The 19,557-nt window shown below is 46.2% G+C and overlaps 1 protein-coding gene across 1 annotated transcript; it reads right to left on the bottom strand.

Moving 5' to 3' along the window:
* Window positions 1-12,041: 12,041 nt before the first annotated feature.
* Window positions 12,042-13,346, bottom strand: LOC137809083 (formin-like protein 18). The gene has a single exon (XM_068610226.1). The coding sequence runs from the start codon at window positions 13,344-13,346 to the stop codon at window positions 12,042-12,044; it is 1,305 nt and encodes a 434-aa protein (XP_068466327.1).
* Window positions 13,347-19,557: the final 6,211 nt, after the last annotated feature.

Here is a 19,557-nt window from a genome sequence, read left to right as displayed (position 1 = left end):
GAAATCCAGAATCTCATAATTTTCTTTCAACGTATTTAATTTTCATAAAACAAGACAGCCAGAACAGAATTTGTTAAAACAGAGGATTCCTAAATCTGGAATTAAAAACAGAATGAGAAACTACAAAAACACAATGGAATGAATGTGATAGAATTTGTATGGATCTAGCATACAAATATGAACTCAAACTAAAAAGAAAAAATGCACCAAAGGAACAAATCAATTCAGAATTCAAATTAAACACTCAAATAAAAACAAGAAACAAATGAATCAAGAAAAGTACTACTAAGATTTGTTGACAATTTTGGAATTACATGACTAGACAAAACTTATAGATCCAGAAAATAAAATGACTCAAACACATCATATGAACCGAACAGAAATTCAAGCAAGACTCAAATATCCTAAAATCAAAACAGCAACACAATTCACCATAGAATCCTACACAAAATTGAAAATAAGGTGCTCAAGAACAAATTGAACAATTTCTACTGATTGAAATGCTTAGAATAGCATCTAAATCAAATTAAAAACATAAAAACAGCAAGACAACATGAACAAAATATGAACAACATGAAGATAAGAAGAACTCAAGCAGAAAAATACAAAGAGACACTTATCTCTTGAAGACCATAGCTCTAGATACCAAATGATGGCATTGAGCTCCTCTCTTTTACGGTTTTTGTGGTGATTTGCGGAAGCTTCAATGGGTTGTAGGTGGATCAAGGCTCTCCTAAGAGTTGTGGTAGCATTGGAGGTGCATGAAGAGTAGGAGAGTGAGAGAGGTTCGGCCAACTCTCTTTGGTAGGTGAAAGGGTTGAAGATTAAAGACCTAAATCTAGAGAGATTTTAGGCAAGGGAGTAAGAAAGGCACATTTTGGCAGCATTTCATTACTCAAATTAATCTTACAAAATGAGAGTCAAGCTCCTCAATTTATAGTGTTTAGAGGGCTGGAAATTCAAAAGAAAGTGGAGGGAAATTCAAATGAATTCCCTCCCAAAAGTGGAGCCTAAATGAGCACATGGGGAGGGGTGTGTCTAGTTTGTATGCTCACCCCCTCCATGGGCTTTCTAGACCGGCCTTGGTAAATTTAGAGGTTTTTTTAGAAACTCTAAGTTTACCTAGGTTGGTGTTTAAGGTGCCAAAATTAATTCTAAGAAAAATTACAAATAAAGTTCCTATGCTAAATGTGACAATAAATTAAAGTCTACTCTACACTAGAGTTTATGAAATTTGAACATGTAAAAGAACGTCTTCTTGGATCAAATATACCCTTTGGTGGGCTTGCATGTGGGCTTGTGCTTAGGCCTCTTCCATCAATAGAAACTCATCTATCAAATATATACAATAAATTCATGCAACTACCACAAAAAAATTAGTTTCGAGTCTTTTCAATGTTTATCACTATTATAAACTATCTAAAGACTCATCTATCAAATATATACAATAAATTCATGCAACTACAACAAAAAAACTAGTTTCTAGTCTTTTCATGCTAAATTCTTGTAAATCAATGTCTATAACTATTATAAACTATCTAAACACAAATCTATCAAATATCTACAATAAATTCAAGCAACTACCACAAAAAAAACTATTTTCAAGTCTTTTCATTCTAATTTCTTGAAAACCAATGTCTATCACTATTGTAGAGACTCATCTATCAAATATATACAATAAATTCATGTAACTACCACAAAAAACTAGTTTCGTGTCTCTTAATGCTAATTTCTTGAAAACCAATGTCTATCACTATTATAAACTATTTAAACACTCATCTATCAAATATATACAATAGACTCATGCAACTACCACAAAAAAACTTGTTTCAAGTCTTTTCATGCTAATTTCTTGAAAACCATTGTCTATCACTACTCTAGAGACTCATCTATCAAATATATACAATAAAGTTATGCAACTACCACATAAAAACTAGTTTCGAGTCTTTTCATGCTAATTTCTTCTAAATCAATGTCTATCACTATTATAAACTATATGAAAACTCATCTATAAAATATATACAATAAATTCATGCAACTACCACAAAAAAACTAGTTTCGAGTCTTTTCATTCTAATTTCTAGTCAATCAATGATTATCACTATTATAAACTTTCTAAAGACTCATCTATCAAATATATACAAAAAATTCATGCAACTACCACAAAAAAAACTAGTTTCAAGTCTTTTCATGAAAATTTCTTGAAAACAAATTTCTATCACTACTATAGAGACTCATCTATCAAATATATACAATAAATTCATGTAACTACCAGAAAAGAACTAGTTTCGACTATTTTCATGCTAATTTCTTGTAAATCAATGTGTATCACTATTATAAACTATATAAACGCTCATCTATCAAATATATACAATAAATTCATGCAACTACCACTAAAAAACTTGATTCGAGACTTTTCATTTTAATTTCTTGTAAATCAATGTCTATCACTATTATAAACTATCTAAAGACTCATCTATTAAATATATACAATAAATTTGTACCGTCCCGTATCCGGGCGTTGACAAAGTCAAGGTCAAAGTCAACGTGGGGGTCAAAGTCAACATAAGGCGTCGCCTAGGTGAAGAGACGCCAAGTGCCCGCGTCGCCAAGAGGAAGCGTCGCCAAGGTAAGGCGTCGCCTAGGCAAGGCGTCGCCCAGTTAAGACGTCGCCCAACTGGGGCGTCGCCAAGGTCAAATCTCACAAAGGCAAGGCAATCACAGTGCGCCCCCCGATACCCATGGGTAGGAAAGACCATGGAGGGAGCGACGCCGTGGGAAGGCCTCAAATCCTGATAATCCGGGGTAGTAATAAAGAGAAGAGAAAGGTGGCTTCAAGGCCATAGTAACAGCGCCAGTGTAGAGCAACCTGACTCGTCAAGTGCCCCTGCCGCCCCAGAGACGCCCTTGGGATAGATACGACTCATGAGGAGGGTCACGCCCAGGGTAGCCAGGTGCGGGGTACGAGAGGAAGGTAGATACGCTCTCGTAATGAGTGACTAGATGTTGGGGGCATGAGTTGGCACTCAAAGAGTCACCCCTAGCGCAGACGCACTCCCAGGTAGGAGGACTCACACGAGGAGATACCCTCAGATGGGGTCACGGCGCTGTGAGGCCCTCCACGTGTACAGCAGCCAGGTCATATTAGAAACGCCATTTTGTCAGGTACAAGGTAATTAAGGTTATTTAATACAGTTTCCGTTTCGAGCGTTTAAGGTACTATAACTGCTCCCAATCGGTTTAAACGTCTTAAATGCGCTACGTTTTATAATTAAATGCGCATTAAGGCGCTTTGAATGCGGGAGTAGCTTAAATAGCGCTTTGAATGTTGGAAACGGGGTTCGAACTTTTGGCTAATTTTCCAGAAACACTCTAGTTGCTTGCTCGAGCCTTGAGGTTACACACAAGGGACTAGGGAAGGATTTTGGCCAGAAGGAGAAAATATACACTAGACACAGTTCCTTTTTACCACCTTCAGGGTGCCATACACGGTGCTCCGATACGGAGGTGCAGAGTTTTTGGTGTTTCTTGCTGGCTGACTTGAGCGTCGGAGTGCAAACGGCCGCTAGGGCGCCCTTTTGTCCTTTTTTGCAGGAATCCACAGGTAACCAGTGGGAAGGAGTCCCTAGCTGACGGTCGAGGTCGCGCACGAAGACGTCCCAGGTCAACCGGACGGAACATTTGGCGCCCACCGTGGGGCCGATATAAAACATCAGTCCCACCGCAAGTTTGAGAAGACCTATCAAGTCACAGTAACGTTGGAGGAAGTTTGAGGAAACAGTAAAGAATGGCCACCACGAGACGAGGTACTGCACGCGCTGCGGGTGAAGAAATGTCCATGCAGCAGGTCTTGGAGATAATGCGGGGGCTGCAGGACGATATGGCGGAGTCGAAGATGGAACAAGAACGCATGCAGGCGGATCTCGAAGCCTCGCATGTGAGGAACGAAGAGCTCCACCGCGTTAATGAGGAGTTGCGCCGGGGTCTGAGGAACAATCAGGGGCAACGCGAACATGACGAGATGGAGAACCTCACCCCGCCAAGGGAGTTTTCCACTCCCTTCTCGCAGAAGATTCTGGATGCGGCAATTCCCAACACGTTCGCGGGGCCCAAAGCGATTTTCACTGGGATGGAGGATCCCGAGGCGCATCTCACTGCGTTCCACAAGCAGATGGTGTTAATAGGCGGCTCCGATGCCGCGAGGTGCAAGCTCTTCATGAGCACGTTGACTGGGATGGCAATGGACTGGTTCATTAGCCTTCCAAATGGCCATATCACCTCCTTTCGGCAGTTGTCGCAGCTGTTTAGGGAGCAATACTTGACGAACAAGGCCCCGCCGCTGGTTTCCTACGACCTGTTTGATGTGAAATAGTATCAAGGGGAGACCCTGAAGGAATACATCAACCGCTTCGGGGCCCAGGTGGTAAAAGTTGGTACGTCGGAGGAGCCTATGATTGTGTATGCCTTCGGGAAAGGCGTGTGTCCTGGCCCTTTTTGCGAATCTATTATTCGCAATCGCCCGAGGACTTTTGCTGAGATACGGCGTCGGGCGGTGGAACATATCGCTTCCGAAGGAGAAGTGTGTGAGAAGCAAACCAGCGTAGTGCCTTCCCGCCCGAGGGCGCAGACGCGGATTCAGCCCGTCAGGTGAGAAGCGATTTTCTGAAGGATTATGTTGCAGAACCCGCCACGACCGCCGCCCTGCTGGCGCCAACGGAAGAACAAGTGCACGAGATGCCCGTTCTCGGCGAGGTTCACACCATTGCTGGAGGTTTTTCCGGCGGAGGACCCACCGCCTCCCAGCGAAAGAAATACGCGAGGGGGGTCAACTCGATTGAAGAAAGGATCTCGGGTGAACCGTGGGAGTCGGACCTCGTGTTCACGAGGGGGGATCTCCGAGACGTGGTGCCGCACGACAACGATCCCGTGGTCATTTCAGTTGTCACGGCGGGCCGCAAGGTGCACAGGGTTCTTGTCGACCAAGGAAGCTCAGCGGATGTCATGTTTTGGTCGACATTCAACAAGTTGCGGCTGTCTCCTGACCTTTTGAGGCCCTACACAGGGTGCTTATATGGTTTCGCAGATCACCAGGTGGAAGTCCGAGGCTACCTGGAGTTGAGGACTACGTTCACGGATGGAGAGGCCTCGCGTACCGAAAGCATCCGGTACTTGGTAGTAAACGCCAACTCCGCCTACAACATTTTGTTGGGCAGGCCGGCGTTGAATAGGCTGAACGCAGTAGCCTCCACGCGCCATATGAAGATGAAGCTACCGGACCTCAGCGGCAAGGTAATAGTCATCAAGTTAGATCAGGAGGAGGCGCATAAGTGTTATGAAAACAGCCTGAAAACAAAGAGAAGCGTGTTCATGGTGTTTGAGCGTCCGCCCAGTGCGGACACATCGATGATTGAGGCGACGCCCGCCGGGTCAACGCCTGACGAGGCCACACCCGTGAGGGGGACGCCCGAGGTAGATACACTCATGGAGGAAGGACCTGACGATACGGCGCCCGTGGAAGAGGCGGCGCCCATTAAGGATAATAGCAGGGATCAACAGGCGGCTAACGCCGTGGAGAGGGAGATTGGCGGCAAAACGTTTAAGCTAGGGCGTTTGCTGAGCCAAGAAGAGCAGGAGGGGGTGGCAGAGGTGATTTCACGCCATTTGGATGCTTTCGCATGGTCTGCCTCGGATATGCCCGGCATCGACCCGGATTTCCTATGTCATCACCTCAGCATGGACGCCACGGTCTGCCCCGTGCGCCAAAGAAGGAGAAAGTTTAACGAAGAGAGGCAGCTGGTGGTAAGGGAGGAAACGCAGAAGCTGCTGAGTGCTGGCCATATCAGGGAGACCCAATACCCTGAGTGGCTAGCCAACGTCATCCTGGTGAAGAAGGCGAATGGGAAGTGGAGGATGTGCGTGGACTTCACGGACTTAAATAAGGCGTGCCCGAAGGACTCGTACCCATTGCCCAGCATCGACGCGTTGGTGGACAGTGCATCCGGCTGCAAGGTGCTAAGCTTCTTGGATGCATTCACGGGATACAACCAGATCAAAATGCACCTGAGAGATGAGAGCAAAACTGCATTCATGACGGAGACCAGCAGTTACTGTTACAAGGTGATGCCTTTTGGGCTGAAAAACGCGGGCGCCACCTACCAAAGGCTGATGGACAAGGTCCTAGCGCCCATGTTAGGAAGGAATGTGTACGCCTACGTGGATGATATGGTAGTAGCGTCGAAGGATAAGGCACAGCACGTGGCGGACCTAGAGGAGTTGTTCGCTACTATATCCAAGTACCGCCTCAAGCTAAACCTTGAGAAGTGTGTCTTCGGGGTAGAGGCCGGTAAGTTCCTAGGTTTCATGCTCACGGAGAGGGGGATAGAGGCGAACCCCGACAAATGCGCAGCAATTATCGCCATGCGAAGCCCGACGTCAGTAAAGGAAGTGCAGCAGCTGACAGGGCGGATGGCGGCGCTCTCAAGGTTTGTTTCTGCCGGAGGAGAGAAGGGGCACCCATATTTCCAGTGCCTCAAGAGAAATAGTCGTTTCGCATGGACCGAAGAATGCGAAGCGGCTTTCATCAAGTTGAAGGAATACCTGGCGACGCCATCAGTCCTCTGTAAACCGGTGGCGGATGTGCCCCTCCGGCTGTACTTCACGGTGACAGAACGAGCTATCAGCTCTGTGCTAGTCCAGGAGCAGGACCAGATTCAAAAGCCCATCTATTTCGTAAGCAAGGCCTTACAAGCCGCGGAGACGAGATACCAGGCGTTGGAGAAGGCAGCGTTGGCGGTGGTGTTTTCCGCCAGGAGGCTCCGTCATTACTTCCACAGCTTTACGGTGGTAGTGATGACGAACCTTCCTATACAGAAGGTGCTGCAGAAGCCTGACGTAGCTGGAAGAATGGTGCGCTGGGCGGTGGAGTTGTCAAAATTCGACATCTAGTATGAGCCCAGAGGATCCATCAAAGGGCAAGTATACGCGGATTTTGTGGCAGAACTCTCGCCCGGAGGTGAACAAGAGGTGGAGGCGGGCTCGCGGTGGTTGCTCTCGGTTGATGGCTCCTCCAACCAGCAGGGAAGTGGTGCGGGAATAGTCTTGGAGGGACCCAATGGCGTGTTGATCGAGCAAGCTCTGCGCTTCGCGTTCAGGGCAAGTAATAATCAGGCTGAATACGAAGCCCTGATTGCAGGAATGCTCCTAGCTAAAGAAATGGGCGCGCAGAACCTCTTGGTAAAAAGTGATTCCCAACTGATTACAGGGCAAGTGTCGGGTGAGTTCCAGGCGAAAGACCCACAGATGGCGGCATATCTGCAATACTTTCAACTGTTGAGAGGAGCATTTAGCGCTCTGGAGCTAGTACATGTCCCAAGGGAACAGAATGCCAGAGCTGACCTGCTTGCCAAGCTGGCCAGCTCAGGCAAGGGGGGTAGACAGAGGACAGTGATCCAAGAGACGCTCAAAGCTCCGCGTAAATTCATGGAAGATAACAGGGTGGATGTCCTCCAGATTTGTACAGCAAGAGGGAGGCCAAGGAGTCATCGTTCTTTGACCCAAGATACGCTGAAGACGTCCCGCATCAGCACATACGCGGACACGCTTGAAGAAGGAAGGCAGATGCAGATATGTGCCTTAGCCGAAGGAGACACCTGGATGACGCCATACAGACGATACCTGGCGGATGGGGCCCTCCCAGTGGAGCCTGAAGAGGGTAAGAAGGTTAAGAGAAATGTCGCAAGGTACACTCTGGTGGACATAGTGTTGTTCAGGCACGGGTTCACTCACCCTATCTTAACGTGCGTAAGCGGCGACGAGTGTACCAGAATAATGGCGGAGCTCCACGAAGGCATTTGTGGGAGCCACGTAGGGGGAAGGTCCTTAGCCTCTAAGGTGGTACGCGCAGGTTTTTATTGGCCAACGGTAAAGGAAGATTGCGTTTGACACGCCCAGCGTTGTAAGCAATGTCAAAAACACGCCGACTGGCACAAGGCGCCGCCAGAAGAGTTGCGATCCATATACAGCCCGTGGCCTTTCCATACCTGGGGAATTAACATCCTAGGTTCGTTCCCACTGGCGATAAGACAGATGAAGTACTTGATCGTTGCCATCGAGTACTTCACCAAGTGGATAGAGGCGGAGCCCGTGGCCCAGATCACTGCACACAAGGTGCAACACTTTGTGTGGAAGAACATTGTGTGTCGTTTTGGCGTACCTAGGCGGGTGATATCCTATAATGGAACCCAGTTCGCCAGTCAGCAGTTGAGAAACCTGTGTGCTGAGGTAGGCATCAAGCAAGTGTTCGCATCAGTCGAACACCCCAGACTAACGGGCAAGTAGAGTCAGCAAACAGAGTTTTGCTGAGGGGGCTAAAGAGAAGGCTAGAGAAGGCCAAAGGGGCGTGGGCGGAGGAAGTACCAAGGATCGTATGGGCATTCCACACCACGCCCCAATCTTCTACCACGGAGACGCCTTTCAGCTTAGTGTATGGGTCGGATGCGATGATCCCGGTAGAGATACACGAAAGCTCGCCACGTTTCCAAAACTTTGTGGTGGAGGAATCCAACGAAGAAAGGCGGGTGAACCTGGACCTACTAGAAGAAGCCAGGGAGGAGGCCAGAATAAAGGCTGAAGCAGTAAAGAAAAGAGTGGAGCGACAATACAGCTCTAAGGTGAAGCCACGACAGTTTCAGATTGGCGACCTAGTTATGAGGAAGGCTCATCCATACGAGCTGGAGAATAAGCTGTCTCCCAAGTCGACCGGACCCTTCAGAATTACCGAGGCTAAGGGCAATGGTTCGTACAACCTAGAGACCTTGGAGGGGGGTCCCATTCCGCGTAGCTGGAATGCAGCCAACTTGAAGTTTTATTTTAGTTGACTTATGTAAGCAACCATGTAACGATCTTGTTGAAGGGGACACTCTTTTTCCCTTTCGGGGGTTTTTTAACGAGGTCACCCGAATAAAAGAAAAAAGAAGTTCGAGAAAAACCTTGCCTTGGTTTTTAGTCTTTATCTTTTTTTCGTTCGAAGCGGCGACAGGCGTCGCCAAGAAGAAGGCGTCGCCAAGAAAGAAGGCGTCGCCAAGAGAAAGCGTCGCCAAGGTAGAAGGCGTCGCCAAGAAACATAACGGAGGAAAAACGCACAGTATATGAAGTGTGTGCAGAAGTAAAACAGCGTTACAGAAACCAAGCATGGTACAGCGGAGTTAAATTTACAAATAGTGTTCGAGATAAATGGGAGTAAGGCGAATAGGACAAACGTTACAGGCCATGTGCTCATACAAAAAATACAAACGAACCACTCTTTAGTGGCCTCCGGAGTCGGCACGGGAGGAAGACGAAGCCCCTCTTTCAGCCCGCAGAGCCCGGGTAAGTTGTGACCTCCGCTGATGGCTTATCTTCGAACCTGCACCAAGGGAGATGAACATGTTAGAGACACCATGAAGCAAAACATGCAAAGATTTAGAAAGCACAAAAGGTGGAAGTTTCTAAGGCAGTCACTCGTACATATATACTTTTCTAGGGTTCCAGCGTTGAACTCCAAACTGATCAAGGTGGCGGAGTCAAAACCCCCCGCCTCAGCTAGGATCCGGCACGCCACCTGGTCGTTCGGGGTTAGTTTCTTGAAGGGTTTGGACTTGAGGGCCTTCGTCTCCCTCACCCAGTACAATGGAAAACCATCTAGGACGGAGGGCACGAGATCAGAGCAACAGATTTTGAAAAACCTGCCCTTCCACCCAGTGAAGGAGTTTTGGAAGGGAGTTAGGAGAACCCTGCCGGGAACATTACTGAGGGTCACCCAGAGGTTGTTCCTTTGTCTCTTCACCTAAAAGAAGTGAAGAAATATATCCACCGAGGGTGCACACCCCAGAAAACCAAAAAGTATGTCAAAGGCCATGACGAAAGCCCAGCTATTAGGATACAACTGGGCCGGAGCGGCATTAATCTCCGTCAATAGTTCCCTCTCAAACCTGGAGAAGGGCAGGCGCACGCCGATGGTCTTGAAAACCACCTGATAGAAATAAAAGAAGGGGACCCCGTCGTTGGCCCGTTCGTCTCCGCACACTGGCTCCCCTAAAGTGCAAGGGAGCACAGCAATATCGTCGTCGTGCCTCTTCGCGAAGGCACGGTGATCATAGGAGCACGAATCCCCTTTGTGTTCCCTTATGGCCCGGGTAGAAAGCAAGCACGAGCACTCGTCAAGGAGCTCGCTCGAGGCCCAAGTTGATGGAAACCAAGTAGAGGATGCTCTAGGCCATGAAGCCCAAGCCCAACAAGGGGCCCAAGCCCATCAAGGGGTCCAAGCCCAACAAGGGGCCCAAGCCCAACGAATTACTAGGAGCATGGCAAGAGCTTTGGGACAAGAGTATAATAAAATGGCTCTTCTTATTTCTTTTGTAGAATAGGGGTGTGAATGTAATAAAAAGGTGTAAGTAGTAAGGGAGTCTAGGGGGGAGTGTAGATAGGAGCCTAGGGGGTGCCAAACCGAATTTCATTGCATTTGTGTGCCATTTAGCTTGCATTTTCAGCACCTCTAGGCTATAAATAAAGGTGCTTAGCTTGTACAATTTAGATTGGAATTTTATAGTAGAGAGACTATACTCAAATTTGGAGAGAAATTGTGAGTCTTGAGTCTTCTTCTTCCTTTGCCTTATCTTGTGAGCAATGGTGAGCTTCAAGTGGCGGCACTCCATCACTTATCTTGGGTCAAGGTTCCAAGTGGCGTGAATGGCTTCTTCCCATTCCTGTCCTTTATGAGGTTCTATGCAAAGACGGTTTTGAAAAGGCATCTTTTGTTAAAGATTTGCATAACCGCATCAAGTTACAAATTGAGAAGAAAGTTGGTAAGTATGCTGACACTGCCAACCAAAGAAGAAAGGCATTAATCTTTGAGCCCGGTGATTGGGTTTGGCTTCATTTGAGAAAGGATAGATTTCCTTCTCTAAGGAAGTCCAAACTTATGCCTCGTGGTGATGGCCCTTTCCAAGTCATCAAGAGGATTAATGATAATGCCTATGAGTTAGATATGCCCTCTACTTATCTTGGTAGTAATTCTTTCAATGTTATTGATCTCACTCCTTTTGCTGCAGGTTTCCCAAATTCGTGGACGAATTCTCTCCAACCCGGGGAGTATGATGGAAACCAAGTAGAGGATGCTCTAGGCCATGAAGCCCAAGCCCAACAAGGGGCCCAAGCCCATCAAGGGGTCCAAGCCCAACAAGGCGCCCAAGCCCAACGAATTACTAGGAGCATGGCAAGAGCTTTGGGACAAGAGTATAATAAAATGGCTCTTCTTATTTCTTTTGTAGAATAGGGGTGTGAATGTAATAAAAAGGTGTAAGTAGTAAGGGAGTCTAGGGGGGAGTGTAGATAGGAGCCTAGGGGGTGCCAAACCGAATTTCATTGCATTTGTGTGCCATTTAGCTTGCATTTTCAGCACCTCTAGGCTATAAATAAAGGTGCTTAGCTTGTACAATTTAGATTGGAATTTTATAGTAGAGAGACTATACTCAAATTTGGAGAGAAATTGTGAGTCTTGAGTCTTCTTCTTCCTTTGCCTTATCTTGTGAGCAATGGTGAGCTTCAAGTGGCGGCACTCCATCACTTATCTTGGGTCAAGGTTCCAAGTGGCGTGAATGGCTTCTTCCAATCCTCAAAATCCAGCAAGCATCTTAGGTCTCAACTTTTGCGTTGCGGCAATGGTAAAGCCACCGACACCTTCACGAGGCAGAGGCCTCATAGATACGAAGGCGGAATAGCTTCCGAGGTCCTCGATAGGAGCAAGGCACCGGGTATACAGGGTCGCCCAACGCAGCGAAAGAAACGGGCAGAGTACGGGCAAAGCAATCGAAGTACGCGAAGGTGGAAAATGAAGGTAAAATCATACAGACGGAATGCGATAACTCAAAGGTACAAAAATCGTCATGCAAAACCCATAGTTGTGACGAAAGTGCAAATAGTTCAAAGAAGTTACAAGTTCATAAAAAAGGGGCAAAAACAAGTATAAAGTGCAAAGGAGTAAGGTGGCGGTTGAGGGCGGCGGTTCAGTCATCCAGCTCAAAGGGCACGACCTTCCCGTCGACGATGTGATGAGTGGAATCACAGTTAGAAACGTCGATTCCCGGGTTCTCGCAGACGGCCTGGGCCAGAGCCTCTTTGAACCCCTCCTCGAAGGTGCCCGCCATGTCGTTGATAAGGGTTTTCTTGTCCTTCTCCAACTCTTCGATGGTGGCGTCCCCAGAAGCTACCTGTTTCTCCAGAGCCTCCTTCTCCACACGGAGCCGGCTGACCTCGATCTGCAATTTGTCGTGGTCAACCTGGAGAAGGCCCAAAGCCTTGGCCTGAGTAGCCATCGCCCCCTCCATCCGCTCCAGTTCTTCAGCCTGCTCACAACATCGGTCCTTCAAGTCCTTTTGAACTTCTTCGAAAGCTTCGACCATGTCTTGGAGGCTTGTTACTTGAACTTGGAGGGTGACTTCCTGAGCGTAGAAGTCTGCTTGTAGTTCCATCGCCTCACCCAGCTGCTTTTCAGCCTCCTCCTTGGCCTCTTGCGCCAACTTCAGAGAGGCTTGGTAAGCCTCGTTTTGGCATGCCAGAGTCTTCTTTTCCTCCTCCAGAGCAGCCACCTTTGCTTCCAGGGCCTGGAGGGTTTGTGTCTGCAAAGCAGCATTTCTAGCTTGGGCACGCCAGTCAAGAGCCACGGCCAAGAAGGCTCCCAAGTAGAAGGGCATTCCCTCCCTCCTGTCGGAGCCTTCTAGCATTGATCCCCCGCTGAAGCCCCTCATCAGATGCATAATTGGAGGAGGGATGGCAATAAGGTCTGGGGCGGCGGCGACGGAAGCAGGAGCAACAGAGACCTCTGCCGGTGGTGGGGGTGGAGCAGATTCGGCCCCTTCGCCTGTTTCCTCTTGGACCATTGTGGGAGGGAGAGAAGTAGCACTTGGAGGGTTGTCCCTGAAGGAATCCCCTCCCTGGGGCGATGCCGCTGGTAGGATGGGAACCCTTGCAGCCTTCCTCCTCTTGAAGGGTGCCACGCTATCAGAGTCCTCATCATCGGATATGATCTCCAAAACCCGTTTTCCTTTGTCAAGGGGGGTTGGAGCCGGTGATGAAGCCACAGCCAGGGGGACGGCGGCGATGGGCGGAGGAGAGCCGGGTGTTTGAAGCGCCTGGGGGCTATGTGAGGGTGGTGAAGATGAGCCTAGTGGGGCTTCGGTAGTGGTTGGTGGTGGTAAGGGCATGGTTAATGAGGGGTTTGGGTCAGCAGCAGGGGCGGAGGAGGCGCCAGCCTTGGCGGCACGAGCAGCCTTCATCGCTTTCGCCAAAACCATCCTCTTGGAAGCATCCATCACCGATCCTACATTCAGACAAACCAAATAGCAGAAGTTAAGGCTAAAGCAGTTATACCAGATCCACAAACGCGCAGATGAATGAGACATAAGGCACTTAGCACAGAGGAAAACAAGCGGAAGAGGCCAATAGAGCAAGCATGATGCAGTAAAGTACAGGTAACAGAAGGCAATAAGAAGAGGAGTCTCCCTACCAAAGTAGGTAGTCAGGGAATGGGCGTTGTACTCGCACGCGATGAGCTTCAGCGTGTCGAAGATGATCCCCAGGCCAGCCAAGGCCTTGCATACCTCCCTATCAGCAGGGGGTAGCTCAGCCAGGGCCTTGGCCTTGAGCAGCTTGGGGTGCTCTGTCCAATACAGAGGGAAGCCGTCCAAGGCTGTGGGGTCGTGCTTGGCGCAGCACACCCTGAAGAATTTTCCCTTCCAGCTTTTGTACGAGTTCTGGAAGAGAGAAAGAAGGATCCTGCCTGCGATCCCGGAGAAGCTTACCCAGAAGCTTTTCCCTTGCTTCTTCACCTCGAAGAAGTGTAAAAAGACGTCCAAAGAAGGGAGGATGCCTAGATACCCGCAAAGAATTTGGAAGGCCCGAACGAAGGCCCAGCTATTGGGATGTAACTGGGCCGGGGCTGTATTGATTTCTGTAAGGAGTTCCCTCTCGAAGGGTGTGAACAGAAGGCGTACCCCGATGCGTTTAAATACCGTTTGATACATGAAGAAGAAGGGGTCCCCTTTCCTGGGTCTGTCATCCACGCAAACAGGTTCCCCAGGCCTGCCGGGACGAACGAAAATATGGGCATCATGGGTGCGGCAGAAGGCACTAAAATTGTACAAGTGGGGATCACCGCGATGGTTCTCCAAGTCCTGAATGGTCGTCAGAGTGGTGCATTCACTTAAAAGCTCGTCAGGGGCCCATGTATAAAAGGCTTTATAGTTGGTCTTGGGGGGAAAACCGGACCTTGATTTCGGGCGCACCATGATGCGGATAAATAACTGGAGAAAGAGGAAAGGAAAAGGGTTTTAACAAGCGATGCCAAGGCAGAAAAGAGAACAAAACCCTAGAAAAATGCCACCCACACGAGGAAACCCAGAAAGAAGGAGAAGAGAACGGAGAAGAACGGAGGAGCGGAAGAACACAGAAATGCAGAAACATAAACAATCCCAGGCAGTTCAATACGCAGCAATGCAATGCAACGAAGAAGAAGAGTCATGGAGATGGAAAAATCATACCTTTGATGTCGAGGTGTGGAAGGAAGGGAAGCGCGAAGGAAAGAGCAGTGATTGCAGAGAAAGGGCTCGAAGGCGATGAACAGTGCAGAAATGCAGAGAGAATGGATGAAACAGTGGTTTGAGCGCGGGGTTTTGGGTAACTTGAACGTTACATTTGCAACCCAAGAGGCGCTAATTGGGGACCGTGTGATCGTGCCGCGTGTCAAAGGATTAAGCGCTCAAGGGGAGCGCAAGGGACTCTAGAGGCTGGCCGTGTGATGAGCCACGTGGCACGCGATTAAGCGTGGCCCCAAAAGGTGTTACTTTCCCCGCTTCAGAGGATGTCCAATCAGCCATTAAGGGCACCCCCATGGTTCAGAGAGTGTCACGTCAATAATTCGAGAAGTGTTAAGTCAGCAGGGAATGACACGTCACCAGGGTGACACGTGGACGGCGTGGGCGAGGCCTTAGTCTTTGCGCTGAAGACAAGTCTTCAGCTTAAGACTGGGGGGCTTGTGTACCGTCCCGTATCCGGGCGTTGACAAAGTCAAGGTCAAAGTCAACGTCGGGGGTCAAAGTCAACATAAAGCGTCGCCTAGGTGAAGAGACGCCAAGTGCCAGCGTCGCCAAGGTAAGGCGTCGCCTAGGCAAGGCGTCGCCCAGTTAATACGTCGCCCAACTGGGGCGTCGCCAAGGTCAAATCTCACAAAGGCAAGGCAATCACAGTGCGCCCCCCCGATACCCATGGGTAGGAAAGACCATGGAGGGAGCGACGTCGTGGGAAGGCCTCAAATCCCGATAATCCGGGGTAGTAATAAAGAGAAGAGAAAGGTGGCTTCAAGGCCATAGTAACAGCGCCAGTGTAGAGCAACCTGACTCGTGAAGTGCCCCTGCCGCCCCAGAGACGCCCTTGGGATAGATACGACTCATGAGGAGGGTCACGCCCAGGGTAGCCAGGTGCGGGGAACGAGAGGAAGGTAGATACGCTCTCTTAGTGAGTGACTAGATGTTGGGGGCATGAGTTGGCACCCAAAGAGTCACCCCTAGCGCAGACGCACTCCCAGGTAGGAGGACTCACACGAGGAGATACCCTCAGATGGGGTCACGGCGCTGTGAGGCCCTCCACGTGTACAGCAGCCAGGTCAGATTAGAAACGCCATTTTGTCAGGTACAAGGTAATTAAGATTATTTAATACAATTTCCGTTTCGAGCGTTTAAGGTACTATAACTGCTCCCAATCGGTTTAAACGTCTTAAATGCGCTACGTTTTATAATTAAATGCGCTTTAAGGCGCTTTGAATGCGGGAGTAGCTTAAATAGCGCTTTGAATGTTGGAAACGAGGTTCGAACTTTTGGCTAATTTTCCAGAAACACTCTAGTTGCTTGCTCGAGCCTTGAGGTTACGCACAAGGGACTAGGGAAGGATTTTGGCCAGAAGGAGAAAATATACACTAGACACAGTTCCTTTTTACCACCTTCAGAGGTGCCATATGCGGTGCTCCGATACGGAGGTGCAGATTTTTTGGTGTTTCTTGCTGGCTGACTTGAGCGTCGGAGTGCAAACGGCCACTAGGGCGCCCTTTTGTCCTTCTTTGCAGGAATCCACAGGTAACCAGTGGGAAGGAGTCCCTAGCTGATGGTCGAGGTCGCGCACGAAGACGTCCCAGGTCAACCGGACGGAACAAAATTCATGCAACTACCACAAAAAAACTAGTTTCAAGTCTTTTCATGCTAATTTCTTGTAAATCAATGTCTATCACTATTATAAACTATCTAAAGACTCATCTATCAAATATATACAATAAATTCATGCAATTACCATAAAAAAAAAACTATTTTCAAGTCTTTTCATTCTAATTTTTGAAAATCAACGTCTATCACTACTGTAGAGACTCATCTATCAAATATATACAATAAAGTCATGCAACTACCACATAAAAACAAGTTTCGAGTCTTTTCATGCTAATTTCTTGTAAATCAATGTCTATCACTACTATAAACTATCTGAAGACTCATCTATAAAATATATATAATAAATTGATACAACGACCACAAAAAAACTAGTTTTGATTCTTTTCATGCTAATTTCTTGTCAATCAATGTCTATCACTATAATAAACTTTCTAAAGACTCATCTATCAAATATATACAATAAATTCATGCAACTACCACAAAAAAACTAGTTTCAAGTCTTTTCATGCAAATTTCTTGAAAACCAATTTCTATCACTACTATAGAGACTCATCTATCAAATATATACAATAATTTCATGCAACTAGCACAAAAAAACTAGTTTCGAGTCTTTTCAAGCTAATTTCTTGTAAATCAATGTCTATCACTATTATAAACTATCTAAAGACTCATCTATCAAATATATACAATAAATTCATGCAACTACCACAAAAAAACTTGTTTCGAGACTTTTCATGCTAATTTCTTGTAAATCAATGTCTATCACTATTATCAACTATCTAAAGACTCAACTATTAAATATATACAATAAATTCATGCAACTACCACATCAAAACTAGTTTGCAGTCTTTTCATACTAATTTCTTTTAAATCAATGTCTATCACTATTATAAACTATCTGAAGACTCATCCATAAAATATACACAATAAGTTCATGCAACTACCACAAAAAATCTAGTTTCGAGTCTTTTCATGCTAATTTCTTGTCATTCAATGTCTATCACTATTATAAACTTTCTAAAGACTCGTCTATCAAATATATACAAAAAATTCATGCCACTACCACAAAAAAACTAGTTTCAAGTCTTTTCATGCAAATTTCTTGAAAACCAATTTCAATCACTACTATAGAGACTCATCTATCAAATATATACAATAAATTCATGCAATTAACACAAAAACACTAGTTTCGAGTCTTATCATGCTAATTTCTTGTAAATCAATGTCCATCACTATTATAAACTATCTAAAGACTGATGTGATTCCACTAGCCATATAGAGAATGATTCTTGACATTCTTAGGAATCACCTTGAGCTGGACATTATAGAGGCACTTTTCTTAGAGTTGGATCATTGTTCTAAGACAAGAATTCACCAAAAACTAGTACCAAATCCCAAACTCGTTTGGATGCTCCACATATTGTCAAATTGAACCGATTAAAGTGGAAGAAAAAGCAATTTCACCGAACATATTACTTAAGGAATGAATTGAACCGAACAAATGAGCTAGAAAAGCAAAGGAACAAGATGAATGGACAGAATTATAAAACTGCCGAACCAAAATACTCATAAAAACAGCAAGAACACCAAACCAAACTCAAGAACACAAGCTAACAAAAACAATTGAAAGAGGAGAAAGGAAGGAGAGAAGAATTGCTCATGAAGATGGAAGGATGATGGATGATCTCGCCACTAGAAGTGTGGAATGCTCCTAGATGAGAGTGCTGCCGCCACTTGAGGACTCCATGGATCCATCAAGATAAGACTAGAGAAGAAGGCTCAAAAGCTCTCCAATGATCACTCAAAATTTGAGTAGAGTTTTCTTAGATTAATTCCAATCTGAAAAATACAAAGAGAGCACCTCTATTTATAGCCTAAGGTGCTGAAATATAAGCTACACAAATTCAAAAACTCCCTCCCAAAAAGCTTCTAGAATTTGCGCCTAAAACAAAGCATGAGGAAGGTGTGACCTCTTCCTTCACTTTGGCACCTCCTTTTCTACTCCTACACCTATCTACTAACACACCCCCCCTAAGACTCCTAACTAAAGACTAAAAGATGCTTTAACAATAGAGGTTTCTAATGTTTCCCTCTAAGCACCTTTCTAAACAATATTTATTTAATACTTGGCCTTGCCCTTCATGGGATGGACTTTGGGCTTTTGTGGGCTTTGGCCTTCTTGGGCTTGGGCTTGGGCTTGGGCTTTATCTTTTGCAAAGATTAACAAGAAAAACTTTAAATATGAAGGCGAATGATCTTGTTCTTCATTATAAAAAGCCACATTTAGTTGATTCTCATCATACTCCCCGAGTTGGAGAGAATTCGCCCACGAATTCTGAATCCCTGCATATAACAAAGTCAGTTTACTTTTACAAGAAAAAGAGTAAGAAAAAGGAATACATGACTTAGCAGAGGGAACCAAAGGGATTGCAGAAAAGGAAGTCCTACAAATCGACCAAGTTGGAAAAATGTGTTGGGAATGATGATATTTTTGGGAAAAAGACCTCTTAAATGGTGAAACCCATTAGGAGGTATGAAAAAATCATCCCTAACATATTTTAACCAAGGTGGTGTTGAAATAGGAACCTTGGGTAGTGAAAAAGATAAAGAAGAAGAAGACCTTGGAGGGTCCATTTGAGGCACAGCACGAGTCAACATGATGGATTTAGAGGAGAAAATGGTGTGACTCGGTGTAGTACTTACTTCTTTTTCTTTCTCATTTTCTCTTTTAGTTTTCATTTTTATTTGGTCCTCATGAACCTCTTTGGGTGAGAGGGGTTTTAATATAACCTTGCGCCCTAGGAAGGAAAAAGACATTGTATTGGATAGGCCATCATGTAAAACATGTCTATCATATTGCCAAGGCCTTCCTAAAAGAAGATGAGATGCTTCCATGGGCACAACATCACATAAAACCTCATCTTTATACTTTCCTATTGCAAAGTTAATGAGGACTTGTTTATTCACCATGATTTCACCTACTTCACTAAGCCATTGTAATTTGTAGGGCTTGGTATGAGAGATAGTGGGTAAGGCTAACTTCTCCACAACTCTTGTACTAGCCACATTAGTGCAACTTCCCCCATCAATAATCAAGGAACATAACTTGTTGTTGATAAGACATCGAGTGTGAAAAATATTTTCTCTTTGAGTATCATTCAAAGATTTTGGAATTGTGCCCAACATACGTCTTACCATCAATAAGTCACCTTCACAAGGACTTTCACTCTCATTTTCACTTGATGGTCTAGAAGGTGAAGAATGCCTAGGTGAATTGGAATCATGCTCACTAACTACAATGCCTTCATGCATG

This window comes from Phaseolus vulgaris, chromosome 2, assembly GCF_000499845.2.
Source record: "Phaseolus vulgaris cultivar G19833 chromosome 2, P. vulgaris v2.0, whole genome shotgun sequence".
NCBI lineage: Eukaryota > Viridiplantae > Streptophyta > Magnoliopsida > Fabales > Fabaceae > Phaseolus > Phaseolus vulgaris.
Note: the sequence above shows the minus strand (reverse complement) of the source record. Positions and strands in the feature narration are given on the sequence as shown.